General features: G+C 44.0%; 1 protein-coding gene across 2 annotated transcripts in view; it reads left to right on the forward strand.

Annotated features, from left to right (window-relative positions):
* Positions 1–16125, forward strand: part of ASS1 (argininosuccinate synthase 1) — a 76827-nt gene extending 60702 nt beyond the window's left edge. Inside the window, exons 13-15 of one of the 2 annotated variants that reach the window (XM_063316075.1) lie at positions 4941–5097; positions 12433–12498; positions 15831–16121. In XM_063316075.1, coding sequence (XP_063172145.1) covers positions 4941–5097; positions 12433–12498; positions 15831–15882 — 275 coding nt within the window. In that variant the 3' untranslated portion in view covers positions 15883–16121. Of the gene's footprint in view, positions 1–4940; positions 5098–12432; positions 12499–15830 lie in introns of both variants that reach the window. The other variant, XM_063316076.1, reaches the window with a different exon arrangement.
* The last annotated feature ends 1318 nt before the right edge of the window (positions 16126–17443 follow it).

The raw sequence follows: 17443 nt of genomic DNA on the forward strand, positions 1-17443 counted from the left end.
TGGATTTAAAGAAGGCAGAAGGGAGGATCCCTTCCTTAAAACTGTTTCATTTCAACCAGGCAGATTTCTAAGGATGCCTCCTGTCTTTTCATCTGCTCCTTTTCCCGAAATAAACACTTGCAACGTGACAGGCAAGCTGTATCCTGTAGGAAGGAAAAGCCATAAAAAGGAAGAAAACAAAACAACCCCCCCCCCAAAAAAACACAGGCCAAATAACAATATTGCCGATGACAGAGGGTTCCACTTGGCGGACGGAGCCTGCTGGAGGTGACGCTTTCATACCCCTGTCTTCCTTAAACACCTAATTATTGTAACTAGTCTCTGAATTTAAGGCAATTAGCGGTTGTCATTTCTCTTGTACCCCTGCAAGTTCCCCTCTAGCCTGCTGGGGGAAAGGTAGCGGTGCGAAATTGGCGTTTCTGGTTTTGTTCTCGTACCAGGTTTAAGCCAAGTGTTGCAAATGGCAGCGAACTCCCACGATCTTTTCTATTCCAAAGATTAGCACTGGGTTGCTGTTACAAAGCAGGGGGGGGGCACTAATTGAGGGGGGAGGAAGGAAGAGAGGATCACATCGGCTAGGTTTTTGTTTTTTTTTAAAGTTCTATTTATTAAGATTATTAAAAAAAAATTCATAGGATAAAAGGCAGATCAAAAGAAAAAAAGGAAAGGAAGGGAAGGGAGGAAGGGAGGAAGGAAGGAAATACAGGAGACTGAAAGAGAAAGATTATGAAAGAGAATGAGAGAAAGAAGAAGGAAGGACGCAAGGAAGGAAGAGCAAGAAATGAAAAAGAGCAGAAGAAAAAAAAAACTGAAGAAATATATGACTTCCGACCTTCTTTTCAACAGATAATTACAATCTCATTGTCCCTCCTCCCTCTTAGATGTTACCCAAGTCCTTTCAGCCCCTCTCTACGTCCTTTTTAATCTTCAGATCCATAAGTCACAATTCCATTTCTTTCCTCTTTCAGCAAGTAGTCCGCATGAAAAGTTTTCTTCTTCCTCTCTGACCAAACAGGTCAATTTTGCCGTTTCCGGGAACGCTGACATTTTCACCATCCATTCCTCCACTGTGGGGATGTCGTGATTCTTCCACCGTTGTGCATGCAAGAATCTTGCTGCAGTTACCACAGACAAAATCAGTCTACCACGAGTGGGATCGTGTTGCCTCGAGCAGGGTTTCTCAACCTTGGCACCTGTAAGATGTCTGGACTTCAACGCCCAGAATTTCCCAGAAACGCTGAGAAACACTGGCCTACAGAGAACGTTTTGAAGAGGCTGAATAGGAATGGAAAGAGCAGAACTTCCTTATGAGCCTGAGGAGATCTGAACTGGTCTTTAAATAAGTGGGTAGTTTGACAGTTACAAAACACCCATCTAGTAAAGCCTCCAGAAATATTTGACTTAGCCAGGACATGGTCCATTCCCTGAATTAAAATGGGAGGCAAGCCTTACTCTGAGCCAAAAGGTTGCTAGGGAGGGCAACTGTAGATATTTCTACCCCAAAATCTCCATGTTGAATCCAGTGGAAGCAGCAGAATATTCAGATTGCAGATTCAAAGACACTGTTGAAGAGACCCGATTAAGGTCTGGAAGACTTTGGTAGAATGCCATCAAAACAGTCTCAACTTTCCATCGTTGCGACAACTGGCTTCATTTTCTGAAACTGCTTTGGCCCAGACCATCCATTTAGGGAAAAGGCAGATCTGTTTCCATCCCATTCGAGCTAACGATTCGGCCTGAATGGTGGATCTGAGGCAGGAAGTCCACTTGATTCAGAGATTGGAGCAAATGGTCTCGCAACCACCTTGTTGCGTTGAAGCTTTGCATGCTGCAATGCTGTCAATTCAAGGAACTGTGGGTAATGAAAAAACAGGGGCTTTTCCATTTTGGGGGAGCAAGTCTCTGGAATGACAAAATTGGAGGAAATTTGAACCCAAAATAAAAGCTCTGGTAGGCATTTGGCGCTTTCAAAGGTGGATCCTCAAGATCCCTATTCAGAAGGTTTCAAATTTGGAATGCAAACTTGGGGTCCTGATTGGCCAAGCTGAAGCCTAGTCTTCTGCCCTGGCCTGTTGAACAGAGTGGGGTCTTCTACACGCTGCAATCCTGGCCCTCTGAAACCCTGGAATTCAGAGCAGGAGTGGGCCACCCATGGTCCCCAGAGACCCCTTTTCATTTTTCCATCATGGCTTCATTGCAACCTAAGATGGCTTTCTTTGTTTATGAAATGTGATGCCTTTCAAGACTTGGTGTATCAGCCTGGTTTGGTTTCTCTGTCTCAAAAACCATCATGGAAGTTGAAGCTAGTTGGTGGCAGCTTCCACAACAGGGTTTCAAGGTTCCAAATGGGCCCCTTGGCCCTTAAGGTTTGAAGATCCCTTCTATAGAGAAAGCAATTACAGTAGCTGGATTACCCATCCTCCATGTCTCCCAGGGAAAAGGGCGAAACTTGAGGATCAGTGTGGGAAATCTGAGCTCTATTGTCTTCTCATAGGAGAAGCAACAAAACCTGGCCTGTAGCTCAGGGAAAATTGAGATGCGGCTCCTTAAATTGGCGACGGTGCAAGGTTACTTGAGAAATGAAAGCATGAGGAAGGTAGCAGATCTCCACCATATGGGTACAGTGTGATAGAGACCTGCGCCTGCCTTGAAGGAACTAAAATAAGGCAGAGGCTCTGTTGGGCCTTTGGTACAACAGAGGTAGACTAGTTTTAAGCAGAAAGGGCTACAGTTTCTCCCACAACTTCTTAATTACTGGGGAAAGGGGCAGGGGTCCCCTGTGCATCCCTGGTGATGAACTCTTCTTTGAAGATCATCCTTTGAAAGGGTTTTCTTTCCTCCTTCCCTCTTCTTCCTCTTGGGGATTAGAAATGGTCATCCTGTTCCACTTTAGCATTGTGTAGTCTTTTGATTATCCAGGTGATACACACCTGAAGGGTCTTTCTTTTTTTTTAGCCATCTGCCCTAGACATTGACGACCCGGTTTCAGATGGTCCCCCCCAGATGGTCTTTGGTAATGTTACATGTATAATAATCATCCTGGCTTTTTGTTCCTTGCAACGGGGCCCTACAGATAGGGGACGTTGATGCCTGGGTTTGAAAAGAACCGGTGTGGCTGAATACCTTGGAACTGTAACTTGCAGGTTTGAATTTTTTGCTTCGAAGCTTGCAATGCAGTTCTTGGCTCAGAAGAACATGTCCAAAGACAAAATGTGCAACCGTGGAGGGAAAAAAAACCTACCTCTTTTGGAATACATACATTACAGTTTGCTCCCTCCTGTCCCCAGTTTACTTCCCACCCTTTTTCCCATGTCATGGACGACAACCATTTTTTTAGACGATAGTTGGACCAGGATTTGAAATGTGTTCTTGTCGATCTGCTACAGTCTTGTGTATCTTCTGTTCTGTACAACACGAAGCCAAGTCTCTTTTTAAAGACAGGTTTGTTGAGCACCCTCTAGCTGTTTGGTTCACCCATAACACTAAATGACATCAGCACTGCGCACATTACACAAAGACAGAAACAGATGCACCTGATTGGGCTTGGAGTTCAGTCTGAAGCAAAACTAGGTTATTTTTTTTGGAGTGGCTTAGCATGCTTTGCTTGGATTTGGTTGGATTATTTCTCTGTTGGAGTGATAGCCCATCTTTTTATTCAGGAGCTCAACCTGGTGTACCTAATGTTCCTTCTTCCCCCCTGTCCCCATTCCCCAATAGCTCTGTGAGATAGTAGGGCAGAGAAAAATTGAGTAGAACCCAAGGGGGTTGAACCTGGGTCTTCTGAGTCCAATGCTTCAACCATGATGCCTGTCTCTCAGAAAACAGGTTGATTCCAGATTTGTATAAGGTGGCTTGGGTTCCTCTTGAGGAAGTTCGCAAGAGTTCCATCTTTGAGACAAAACTGCAGTGCCCTTCACCTTGAAGCTCTGTGCTCCACTTTCCTGGTCCCAGCTGGCTTTTGGAAAGGGCCAAGGGTGCCCCATTCAATCGGCACAGTAACCAAGTCAAGCATATTGCATAAGACCAGCAGTGTAGCTTTCTGCCATCCACAAACCGGCTACATTTTCCCCTAGAAATGGCATGGCCGTTTCACAGAGTCTTACTTCATGCTGAAATGCTTGTGTGGAGAACAGATTCAGCTGTAGGTAATGTAGGCTGTACTCCTGTTTTACCTGTTTTCCTGAGAATCACAGAGTTAGGAGGAAACTTAAAGCTTGTGTAGTCCAATCTCCTGCTCAGCAGAGAACCACTAGAGATGTCTGCCTGACGATGGTCCAGCCTCTGTTTGAAGTCCTCCAGCAGAGGAGAACTGACTACATCATGTGGCAGCCTGTTCCACTGGCTGACAACTTGTACAGTCAGGAATTTCCTCCTGCTGTTTAGCCTGAATCTCCTTCCTTGTAGTTTGAACCCACTGATTCTGGTCTTGGGCAGTAGAAAGGAAAGATAGTTCCTTTAATACCAACAGGACTTAACTGTTGGGTAGTTAATAACCACAACTGGGACTGGAATTTCAGTTGCTAAGCGAAGTGGTCATTAAGCAAATCCGACTTGATTTTATGACCTTTTTTGTGGTGGCCGTTAAGCAAATCACTGCTGTCATTAAGCAAACCATGTGGTTGCTAAGCAAATCACACGGTTCCCCATTGATTTTGCTTGCCAGAAGTTGGCCAGGAAGGTCAACCACGTGATGCTGTGATGGTCATAAGTGTGAGGACCAGTCATAAGTTGGTTTTTTCAGCACTGTCATAAGTCCAAACCATCACTAAATGAATGGTTGTTAAGCGAGAACTACCTGTATATACAGGAGTGTGCTAACTCTGGAGAGAAGGAAGAAAGTTCCATCATGGGAGTTGGTGTTTTACAGCTAGTGAATCAGGTAAGGCTGTCCTTCCAAAGCCTTAAGCTACTGCTTAGAGCCATCTGTCTCTTTATGGCAGGTTTTTGGTTCAGCCCCGAAGGCGAATTCATCTGCAGCTGCATCAGCCGTTCCCAAGACCGTGTGGAAGGAAAAGTCCAGCTCTCTGTCTTGAAGGGTAATGTCTACATTTTGGGAAGGGAGTCAAGCCAGTCCCTGTACAACAAAGAACTTGTAAGGTAAGGCAATGCCGTTAAGTATAGATCCCAGACTACTAAAGGTGCTGGAGATCAGAATGTAAACAGTCAGCGGCAAGCTTCCCTGTTTGCAGTGAATAGACCCATCTCCTTGCCGGATCGTAGGAAGGCTGTTAGAAAGAAAATCAGAAAGTGTCCGCCCTAAACTCTAAGAGGATACACGGGAACTAGCTCAGTGGCTGGAATTCTTGCAACACCATCTCTTTTATCTCAATAAATCTTGTTGAAGAAAACTTTGGAGGATCGTACTTGGAAAAGTGCAATGGGGTGAGGAATGAGTCCGGTTTGCATTTGGGAAGAGCGCAGGGGTGCAGCGGTGTTTCGGCTGCATGCTTCGTCGGTTCCTTTCCGTTCCTGCCTCTGCGTCACTTGCTGAACTGAGCCTAGCTAGTAACATTTGGGTTAGGGGATTGACATCTCCCCTTTTTACAGGGCAGGATCTTATTCAGCAATCTCCCCAGTTGCAAACCGGACCCGCGCCCCGCTGCTGCCTTCTTCTCAAATGTTTTCTTCTGCTGAGAAAATGCCACCTACTTCATTTTATTTTTTTGGTGAGGGGAATTACCTTTTGCAAAAGTAAGTCTTTGGGGTTTCCCTTGGTAGTGTTTCTGAGCTAACTTTTTTGGGGGGAAAATGTCAGAGGAAAACACTGCCTTGGAAACTGACCATGAGCCAGCCTCGCAGGCAGGCCTGTGCTGCAGAATTAAAACCTTTCCACTCCAGCCCAATTGATGGAGCAACTTCCTGACAACTCTGAAGGCAGCTTAAGATCAGTATTTTAAGCATATCCAACGATCCTCGTTGAATTGGACCCCTGTATTTCGAAGAGACTTCCATGGTTTAAATATATGTTGAGCAAGGAAGTATTTTTCAATTTGCCCTGATTTTCCTACCCACCTATGGGAATGGTGCCTTCGGGAAAAACGCCCCAGAGACTTAACAGCTCTAAAACTTCCCCCTTGTACATTCTTTATTTTTAACTTTGGCTTTATCATTTCCTCTAAGATGGATTGTTTTGTCACTGTTCCTGTTTTTTGGGAGGCAAAAAAACAATTAAGCAAAGGTCTTGTTTAAAAGTGAAAAGTAGTTTTCACGATTAAGCTTTCAGCCTCTTTTTAAAAAAGCATATACTGCTGTCTGCTTCCCCTTCTTACTTCCCTCCCTTCGTTCCCCTTTCAATCCTTCTAAACGCTTTATAAACCATAAATATACCCAAATCAGTTTAGATCAGTCAGAGTAAATGTCAAATTATTCCCCCCCCCAGATCTTTCTTCCCTCCCCCTTAAAATCAGCAGTTTCTAATAATCCATCCCAACCTTTCATTATCGTTTGCATTCTCACGCGGCGAAATTAAATGAATATCGTAAAAAGAGAGAGAGAGGGGTGGGGAGAGGGAAGAAAGAGTGCAGAAAAGAGGGGGAAAACAGGCACATTTATTCTCACTGTGTCTTTAGCCATTTTCCTTTTCTTCTTGACTTCTACATCGCTGGTTTGAAAAGCATTTGAGTGACAGCATCACAGGAACTGAAGCGGGAGCCGCAAGAGATGTAACATGTGAAAAATGCCTCTGCACAGTGGGTAGAAAGTAACATAATTACAGAGCTAGGCCAGTACCACTCTGATGAGCAAAAATAAAGGCTCAGAGGTTTTTCTATAGCCCCTGGGGGAGATAAAGTCATTGTAAACTCTCTTTTTAATTTTTTTCCCCCTCTTTGGAAAAAAAAAAGTGGTTTCTGCAGCTTCTAGAAGAGGAAGAAGGTTCTGGTTTCTTTATTTTTATTTTACTTTCATGCCCCTCCCCAGTTTCAAGGAAAAAAAGGGGGGGTGAGGAATGGACCCGGTTTGCTTTTGGGATGAGCGCAAGGGTGCAGCGGTGTTTCGGCTGCACGCTTGGTCGGTTCCTTTCCGTTCCTGCTTCTGCGTCACTTGCTGAACTGAGCCTAGCTAGTAACATTTGGGTTAGGGGATTGACATCTCCCCTTTTTACAGGGCAGGATCTTATTCGGCAATCTCCCCAGTTGCCAACCGGACCCACGCACCACTGCTGCTTTCTTCTCAAATGTTTTCTTCTGCTGAGAAAGTGCCACCTACTTCATTTTATTTTTTGGGTGGGGGGGATTACCTTTTGCAGAAGTAAGTCTTTGGTGTTTCCCTTGGCAGTGTTTCTGAGCTAACCTTTTGGGGGGTGAAATGTCAGAGGAAGACACTGCTGCGGAGAGGGATTGATTTCCATCATTCTGTGCTTCCTCTGTTATCCCCATAATAATATCAATTAGTTATATAATTGGTACATAATAAATCAAATAGACTAACATCTCCATTTGGGATTAAAAGCATGTATAAGACAGGGAAGTGAGGACAGTACAACCAGAGATGGGATGTTCACCTGGACACAGACTAGCACCCTTGCTGAGTGCATCAGCACCACACTTCATCCAGAAGACACTTTGCCAAAACTGCATTTTAAAGCTTAATTATATGGGGGGGGGAGGTTAGAACCAGTTTGGTGTGGTGGTGAAGGCACCAGGCTAGAAACCAGGGGACCGTGAATTCTAGTCCCACCTTAGGCACGAAGCCAGCTGGGTGACCTTGGGCCAGTCCCTCTCTCCCAGCCCTGGGAAGGAGGCAATGGCAAACCATTGGCAAGAAAACTGCAGGGACTTGTCCAGGCAGTCTCCGAGAATCAGACACGATTGAACGGATTAAAATATATATTGGGGAGATGGGAAGCTAGTTTTCCTTTCCGGTAGAAAAAACTTTCTGGTGAACACTATAATTCAGCGATGATATGGACTAGGGCATATGCCCCCCGCCCCAAACTACATCTTCAGATGGAATCTTCTTGATTTGATCTGAATCCACCATTCAAATCCACTTCGCCCATTGAATCAGAGTCTGCTTCAAATGGAGGGCTTAAATCGACAGTTTGAATTAGGTCTTCCCCAATGAGCAAACCAGCCAGTTTCCCCCCATAATTACTGCTGTTTAGGTGTTCTCAGCTAGTTTCTATCCATTATTTTCTTATTGTGCTTTTTTTTTTAATCACAGGAAAAGTGGGCGTAGTGGGTTTATTTTAAAGAGCAGAGTATACGCCCCTTAAAGGACATAAACGATGCGATCATCCAATCGTATTTATTTTGTGATGTTAAAAGGTGGGGGAAGGCTTCTGAACTCTAAAAAGAGTTGGTCTCCATCAAGTGATGTTCCAGATACTGATCATGCATCAGTCTGTAGATCTTATCCCTTGACTTACTGAACAGACACAGCAGAAGTTTGTACAGCTTGAAACCAATTATGGGTTTTTTCCTCCAGATTTTCTGAAGCCACAATTAACAACAAGGGCTGGCTGCAAACTGACAGATGTTTAGAATTTGCATGTTGATCCTTCGACCCCCCACCCCCATAGAGCTCAGAATAGGAGGGTTCCCAAGTTCACAACAACCCCATGAAGGAAATCAAGGTGTGACAGAGAAGAACCACCCTTGTGGCCAAACAGGGATTTTTATCTGGCATTCTGTTGTCTTAAGTGGCAGCAAACAGCAAGGATGTGTGTGCGTTCAGGTACAACCAAGAGCTTTATGCAGGTGGTTGTTCTGCCTATCATATGTTGTCATAGAGAACATGCTGGTTTTGTCCTACTTTTTCTGCTAGGTACCAAAATCCCAAGCTTGCATGGCTATAAAGTCCAGACACTCATTTTCCAGGGAGATAATCAATCAGTGTGCCATCAAGTCAGTGATGACTCTTAGTGACCACGTAGATAGATTTTCTCCATGACAATCTGTCCCTAACCTGGTCTTTCAGGTCTTCCAATGGTTCCCTCACTTAACTGAGGCCATCCACCTTGCTGCTGGTCTCCCTCTTCTTCTCCCCATTGATTGACTGATTATGTGCCATTAGATCAGTGTTGACCCTTAGCGATCACATAGATTTTCTCCATGATGATCTATCCTTAATCTGGTCCTTCAGGTCTCCCATCAGTGGACCAATCACCACTGTAACAGAGTCCGTAAACCTTGCTGCTGGTGATCTTCTTCTTCTCTTTCCTTCCACCTTTCCCAGGATTATGGACTTCTCTGAAGATTGTATGGCATGACTGGATAAAAATTGATTGATCGATTGATTGATTATCTGCCACCAAGCCACTGTTGACTCTTAGCGACCATATGGATAGATTTTCTCCATGACAATCTGTCCCTAACCTGGTCTTCAGTTCTTCTAATAGTCCACCCATCACCACTATAACTGAGTCCCTCCACTTTGCTGCTGGTCATCTTATTCTTCTCTTTCCTTCCACCTTTCCCAGCATTATGGACTTCTGTAGGAATTGTATGGCTTGTCCAGATAGACATGGATGGATTGATTATGTGCCATCAAGTCAGAGTCAACTCTTAGCAACCACATAGCAGGACCTTCTCCAGGAGGATCTGTCCTCAGCCTGGTCCTTCAGCTCTTCCAGTGGTCCACCCATGACCACTGTAACTGAGTCCTTCCACCTTGCTCCTGGTCATCCTCTTCTTCTCTTTCCTTCCAGCATCAAGGCCTTCTCCAGAGAGCTGGTCTTCGCATAATGTGCCCAAAGTAGGATCATTTGAACCTGGTTATTTGTGCTTCAAGTGAGAACTTTGCATTGACTTGTTTGATGATCCGTTTGTTTGTTTTCTTGGCTGTCCACGGACTTCTCAGGAGTCTCCTCCAGCATCAAAATAATTAGTACAATATGATTAAAAGGCCAGTGATTAGCCTCAATAAGCCCTTGATTACCTGCCCAATTCGCGTTAGTGAAGCAATCTGCAAATTATGCAACACGGGTGGATCAAACCAGCCTCCCTTAACCATCTTTCCCTCTGTGGGTTTGAAACATGGAACTTGAACGAGAAGAACCTCATTGAAGCCACTCCTGAAGTCCCAGGCCCCCTCTTTTCTAGGCAGGTGGGCAAGGCAGCTTTCCATCCTTTTACTATTTATTTATTTAATTTTTATCCCACCTTTATTATTTTTATAAATAACTCGAGGCGGCGAGCAAACCTAACCCTCCTTCCTCCTCCTATTTAATGCATTGATCAACATCCCCATCTCTCTGCATATTCCTGCACTAGATCTTGATCAGTGGACAAATTTCCCCTTCAGTTGCCGTCTCTGCCACTGAAAACTGAAATCAGAAAGGAGAACAACAACAGCGGAGGTCTCACCCAATGTTTTCTCATGGGAATTTGGCAGGCGTTTGACTTTTGGGCGGAGGCGTGCACGCCTCTGAGAAGCAGCAAGAAAAGCCAAGGTGCGCTCCTGGCACTGAGAACGTTTCAAACCATCTTCGCTGTTCAAAATGCTAAAAAAGGAACACCTTTTTTCTTCCACCTGTTGTACAAAAAGGGGCTGTATTTGTAGAAAACAAATTTGTTAGAAAGTGGACATCTGCTACAGGGTCAAAATAAGACTGGGAGGGTAAGGTGAAAAGACAGTATCTCTTTAGCAAAGTAAACCAACTGGTGTTCTTGCCATCTGAGAAACTGGGGAGGGAAGTTTAACTGGGGGGTGAGGAAGCACAGAGGAAAATGGGAGAAAGAAGAAAAGAGGTTTGCTGCAAGACCTTGGGCGCATTGAACATTATACGGCCTGTTTTTATTGCCCCCTAATTAATGGGATGGCGCTTTGCCCAACAAAGGGGTCTTTCTAAGACTAAGGTTTTCAAGCCAAAGGTTGTTGAAAGACATCCACTTTTAAATTAGGTGATTGTGTGCAAGGAGTGAATTCTGCTCTGGTGAAGGTTGAGAGCCTTTGATGGGGGAAAAAAAAAACAAAACAGAGGTGGCTTTGTCACTGAATCAAGCTCCAGGACAGGCACGCTCTCATGGGGAGGTGTTGACGAATCTCTACCTTGGAGGCAATCCAGTCTTAGGGCTGACCGTCTGTGTATCTGGTTTTCAAATGCTTACGCCTTCCCCCCTACTAATAACACATAGCTCCATTGTGGGGTATTGAAACTGCTAGATGAAACTGCTGTATCTCGGCCATCCCGTCTGCACAGTCCTTCCTGCCATTTCACACACTGGAAACCCAGGAAATTCATTTCTGGACCCCCAGAAAGCCTTGTAGAGAGAAGAGCAATCTTTCTCTTGGGGGCACTGTTTTAAAATTAATCAGCTGTTGCGTTCCTTCTGCTTTGGTCACTATCCGATCATCACTGTGGGCCATTTTATCCCACGGTTGCTCATGCACACTGGCCATTTTCAAGCAAAAGGATCCCTGGGGACCTGTGTTTGGCAGGTCCCCAGGGCTGTGGAGATGCATTGCCTTTGCAGCATTGGCCAAGCTGGAAGAAAGTTTCCGGGCCAGCACAACATCCTACTAAAAGCCAACTTCTGCAAGTTGCAAAGGAGGCTAAGGACAGGCTGTGGGAGTTATGCAAAGGTTCTCATCTCCAGCTACTTTGCCAGACCTATTATTGACATCCATAGAGAAAGGGTGGATCGTTCTATCATTGGTCTACGCCATAATGTGGCTTGCCAGCATCTGGAGTGATTTCACTCCATGGTTGTGATGGATAAATCATGGTTTAGGGCTTTCCAATATCTGAAGGGGTGTCACACAGTAGGAGGTCTGTTTTCCATCACTGGAATGTAAGATATGCAATGATGGATGGATCTAATTTACAGGAAGGCAGAGTCCAATGTCTGTTGTTACTAACTTCCTGAAAGCAGAGCACTCCAATAATAGAATCCATGACTAACAGAGATTGTGAGTGCCCCTTCATTTAATATGTACAGGCAGAAGTTGGTCAACCAACTGTCAGGGATCCTTTAATTTGGATTCCTGCACAATGGGTTAGACTTGATGGCCTCAAGTCTAGGGTTGATCGTTCAAACTCTAGGTTTCTAGAATTCTTACTGCTACTCAGTTGGTATATGACAATTATTCCCATGTAAGTGGGGTATCAGTGGAGTCTTATTTTATTATCCTTACATCCTGCCTTTTCTACATTAAAGGATTGGTCAAGCAACATGCTGGAACTAAGGTGCTGGTGAAATCCGAACCTGCTTAGCTTTAGCATGTTGTCTGTGTCATCAAGGTAGACAACCTGGTGCCCTTGAGATATTTGGACTTCAATTGCCATCAGCCAATGCTAGAATGGCCAAGTGGCAAGGGAGTTTGGGACCTGTAGTCTAGAATATGTGCAGGTTGCCTACTTCTGCTCTAAATCTTGGCTTAAGATACTGCACAGAGAGGTCTCTCAAGCTTTCCTTGAGTGAAACCCTGGTCTCTTTCTACATCCAATATTGCAGCTCTAACTCATCCTTTCATCTTCTTTTCATTCAGCATGGATGTTCAAGGAGGTTACGAACCATCTGATGCTACTGGGTTCATCAACATCAATTCCCTTAGGTTTGTATTCGGTATAAACTCTGTGTCCCATCTGCACAAAGTGTTCTAATTCTTGCTTCCAGAAATGTTCTCCTGATCAATATGTAGATCATCCTTCCCCAACTTGGAGGGCTCTCCAGATGTGGTGGTCTGCAATTCCCAGAGTATTTAGCCAGGAATGTACAACAGTTTTTTTTTTAAAGTAGCAGGAATTAATTCTGATGCTGTAACAAAAAGTATCTGTTCCAAAACTCCAGCAGAAACAGCACATATTCAGAGTTAAGGTGCTTTGGTGGTAAGGTGCTGAGAAGACAGTGATGCCAGATGACCTTCCTTGGGGAGGATTCTATAAGCAGGGGTTCACTGCTGAGAAGGTTCTCTTCTGGAGAACCACAACTCCCACCATATTTCTGGGATATCATCCAAAAGGATTATATTGGCTGCTAATGTGGAGAAAGAAAGTCTGTTGCAAATCCAGAAGAGCCCAACAGAATCTTGCAATGCTGCTAGAATCTTCTTCTGCTTTGGACTTCTAGGTTCCAGCACCAGACTTGGAAGTCCATCCTTCCCATTTCCTCTCCCACTCCATGCCCAGTGGTTGTGTTTCTTCTTGCTGAAGTTGGCTGAATGCTCTCTGTCATTCAGTGATGGCACGCGCATAGCACAGATCAACTGGGGACTGCATTAACCTCTTTTCTGGGTTAGCAAAACATACTGAATCATAAACTAACCCCCAGAGCTTGGACAAGAAGCTAAGTCACAGAAGAAGAAAGCAAGAAACATTAACAAATGGTAGTATTAACTAAGCTTAGTGTGTTCTGCAAATGTGCTTGCTGGATCTTTATTTAATTGGGCTATGCCTGTTGTGGGCCCACAGCCAACTGTGACAGGTCCTAAGATATCTGTTTACAGGTAGTCCTCACTTAATGACCATTTGTTTAGTGATGGTTCGGACTTAAGACGATGCTGAAAAAACCAACTTATAACTGGTGCTCACACTCCCCACAGTCAAGTGATCACAATTTGGGCACTTGGCAACCGGTTTGCATTCATGGCCTTTGCAGCATCCTGTGGTCCTGTGATCACCATTTTTTGACCTTCCCGGCCAGCTTCTGGCAAGCAAAATCAATGGGGAACTGCGTGATTCGCTTAACGACCACATGGTTCGCTTAATGGCCACCGCAAAAGTTGTAAAATTGGGTCGGATTTGCTTAATGACTGCTTTGCTTAGCAACCAAAATTCCAGTCTCCATTGTGGTCCTTAAGTGAGGACTACCTGTATACTAAGGAGATTTGGGCAGATCTGGAGAAAAATGTGGAGTGGGAGGATGGAAGAAAGTAGGGCAGAAGAATGATGAGATGGAGTTTTAAAGGACTGTTTATTTTTCCCCCCCAAATCTGAGTGTGTTCAGTTAAATGTTCCATAACTCAAGGCTGACAGAAGTGGGTTCATGCTGTCACAACCCGCTTTAGGACCAGCTGTGATAGCACAGGGCAAAAACAGACGCAAAACTGGTGATGTTGGAAGGAAAAAAAGATGAAAAGAGCCGAATCCAGAGTAATTTTGCATCCCGTCCTTTTATGAAACAGAGAAGAAAGATTGTAAAGCTCTGTTGGCTTTCAAGATTTTTGAACACACATGGCCTTAACCCAGAGGCATTGTGCGCCACGTCCCGTTTCAAACACTGAGGGATTAGCGAGTTTTAGTAGAAAGTGTTGCATGTTGTTTCTTGAACGGGTGTGGATTAGTCCTTTCTGGATGGTAAACTTTGAAGGTGAAGGCACGGCATCCCGTTTTTCCAAATTATGAAAGACGCTCTGGACATGAAACCTGGTACGTTTTGAGGAAAGATACGGTTGGGTGTGTTTCTTCTGATCTGCTAGCTTTCTTTCTGCAGGGAATGGCCTGCTAGCAGAGAGAGAACCTGTCAGCTGCTGAATTCCTAGGAGTAGAAAACTGTTTTCTGTTTAACACCATTTGTCATCTTTCATTTCCCCTAGCCTTTACTCCTCTGTCACCCCCCCACCCCACTCATTTTCCCCATGGAAAAATGATACATTTACATAATGAGTTCTTCCATAACCTGTTAACTTCTTTGTTCTGGATGCTAATGTACTAAGTTTTATTCCATTCAGTTAAATTCCAGAGCCTTTGTGGTCGGGCGGGAGGGAGGGAGGGACGATGGAGAGAGAGAGATGGATAGATAGAGTGGAGAGAAAGAGAGAGAGAGAGAGGATGGCTGGCCAGCTAGAGATGGATGGATGGATGGATGGAGATGATGGATGATGGATTGGATTGGATTGGATTGGATTGGATTGGATTGGATAGGATAGGAAGGAAGGAAGGAAGGAAGGAAGGAAGGAAGGAAGGAAGGAAGGAAGGATAGATAGATAGATAGATAGATAGATAGATAGATAGAGATGGGATGGATGGATAGAATGGATGGCACGGATGGATAAGATAGATAGGATGGATAGATGACAAATGGATAAATAAATAGATAAGGACAGATGGATGGATGGATAGATAAGATAGATACAGATGGATAGATAAGGACAGAAGGATGGATGGATGGATGGATGGATAGATAGGGACAGATGGAGAGATAGATGGATAGATAAGGACAGATGGATGCATGGATGGAGATGATAGATGATAGATGATGGATTGGATTGGATTGGATTGGATTGGATTGGATTGGATTGGATTGGAAGGAAGGAAGGAAGGAAAGAAGGAAGGATAATAGATAGATGATAGATAGATAGATGGGATGGATGGATAGAATGGATGGCGCGGATGGATAGATAAGATAGATAGGATGGATAGATGATAGGGATAGAGATAGATAGATAGGATAGATTGATGACGGATAAATAAATAGATAAGGACAGATGGATGGATAGATAAGATAGATACAGATGGATAGATAAGGACAGAAGGATGGATGGATGGATGGATGGATAGGGACAGATGGATAGATAGATGGATAGATAGTTCGATAAGGACAGATGGATGGATGGATGGATGATAGGGATAAAAATAGAAAGATAGAGAGACAGGAGAGAGAGATAGGATGGATAGATAAAGATAAGATGGATATGGATATATATATATAGAGAGAGAGAGAGAGAGAAGAAAGACAGACAGACCCAAAAGAATTGTGTGTTTTGCAGCCTGGAGAAAAGGGAAAAAAAATTGCAGGGACAAAACCTATCTTGATAAATGCACCTTGTGTTTATTGTTGTTTCCTTTCTTGTAGCTTAATTGCCTTGAATCCTCCTGCCGTATCTGTAAATTCATAATGAATCCCCCCCTTCCTCTCTCTCTCTCTCTTCCTTCTGTTGGCGAACAGGCTGAAAGAATATCATCGACTCCAAGACAAGGTCAGCCTGGCGCAGAATTAATGGCAATCAAGAGGACCAAAAGCATTTTCTCTACCCTTCTGCTAATTTCCTCCTCGGTCTCATAATCAGGGCCGTAATTGGCAATTGGTACCCATCTTCCCCAGCCGCGTTTTGTGATGTGCTTCAGTGCTGAGGTGGCTGGCAGAAAAGCAGAGCGTATTCCTGTGAATGGAGATGTTATTAAAATATTTGTCATTATTTCTCAATTCTAATGAGTGGGGCCCTCGCCACTCTCCTTCCTTCATTTTGTTGGCAGTGGCTTCATTTTCTCACATAAAACTGTTAGCTCAGCCCGTGTTTGTAATTCCTGGGGCACTGAGAACATCTAAGGATGCTGGGGATATGCATTTTTTGTGGAAGGAAAAAAAAATACATAATACCACTGGGGTTGGACTTAACCCAAACCAAACCATCCTACCTGTTAGAGCTTAGCATGGCAAGGGGTGGGGGGGAGGATTTTTTTTCCTTTTAATTTTTCCTTTTAATAATCAACCATTAGGAGCATTGCTTTGTCTTTGACTGAATTGCTGCGAAGTCTGGTTGGGTTTCTCAATATCTGCCTTTTCTTTTTCAAATCCTTTTACTGAAAGGATTTTTTTTTTTGTCTATATGCTGTTACTTCCCCGGGCACCATTGATTCAATGCTGAAAACTCAATTCAAGGTAAAGAGGGTAAAGAAGATTGAAAGGAGAAGGTGCTTCTCCCGGAGACGTGGAATGTTAAAATGTTTGGTTATTAAATGCCATTCCCTGTGCGTTTGAAACAGGTCCGGGAGAAAAACAGAGGGGGAAATCAAATTTTTTGCCTGTATGGCATGGAAGAAACAGGATGGGAAGGCTGACTTAAATCCTGTTTAAGAGATATTAAGCTGGTTGCCCAACCTGATTCCTTCCAGTTAAGTTAATCTGGTTTAGTTTGTCCTGCATTTTACATTTGAGAGTTCCGAGCAGAATCCACTGAACGATCTTCAGGATGACCATTGTCATCATACAAGCATGTTGCATGTCAACCAGTTCTGTCTTTCTGACTTGAGGCATCCCTTAACCTTTTCCATAGGAAAAAAAAGAAAAAATCACAGAGTTTTGTCATTTCAGTGTTCGTTTTGTTGTTTTGCTGTTCTGGTTTATTCCAACATCAGTTCCTTACTGCCAACTCGGTAGTCTATCCTTGGTCTACGTTGGCAGCTGTAAATCTTGTGCCCAGCTCCAGTCCAGTTGCCATCCTGTTTCTGTCCAGTTTCATCCAGACAATCCTCTTAACAGTAGTTGATGTTGGTGCGTGTGGTGGGCAGCCAGCTTATTTTGGTGAGTGTGTGTTTTAACGCCAGGTGCAAATGCTGAAAAAGGATTTATTCGGTTGTGAGGTTAGTGTGTTGGTTGGACAGCTTCATGGAAGGATGCTCTCTTGAACAGTGCACCCAGATGCAGGGGGGTGGAGGTCAGATCTTTCTAAATCTGTTAATCAATCTAGGAATAATTTTTGGGAGATCAACCAAGATTGCAAGCTCTTCTTTCTTTGGTAATAGCAAAAAGGATTTCACCTATCCTCTGTCACTTAGGAT

Source organism: Candoia aspera, chromosome 16, assembly GCF_035149785.1.
Source record: "Candoia aspera isolate rCanAsp1 chromosome 16, rCanAsp1.hap2, whole genome shotgun sequence".
NCBI classification, from domain to species: Eukaryota; Metazoa; Chordata; class Lepidosauria; order Squamata; family Boidae; genus Candoia; species Candoia aspera.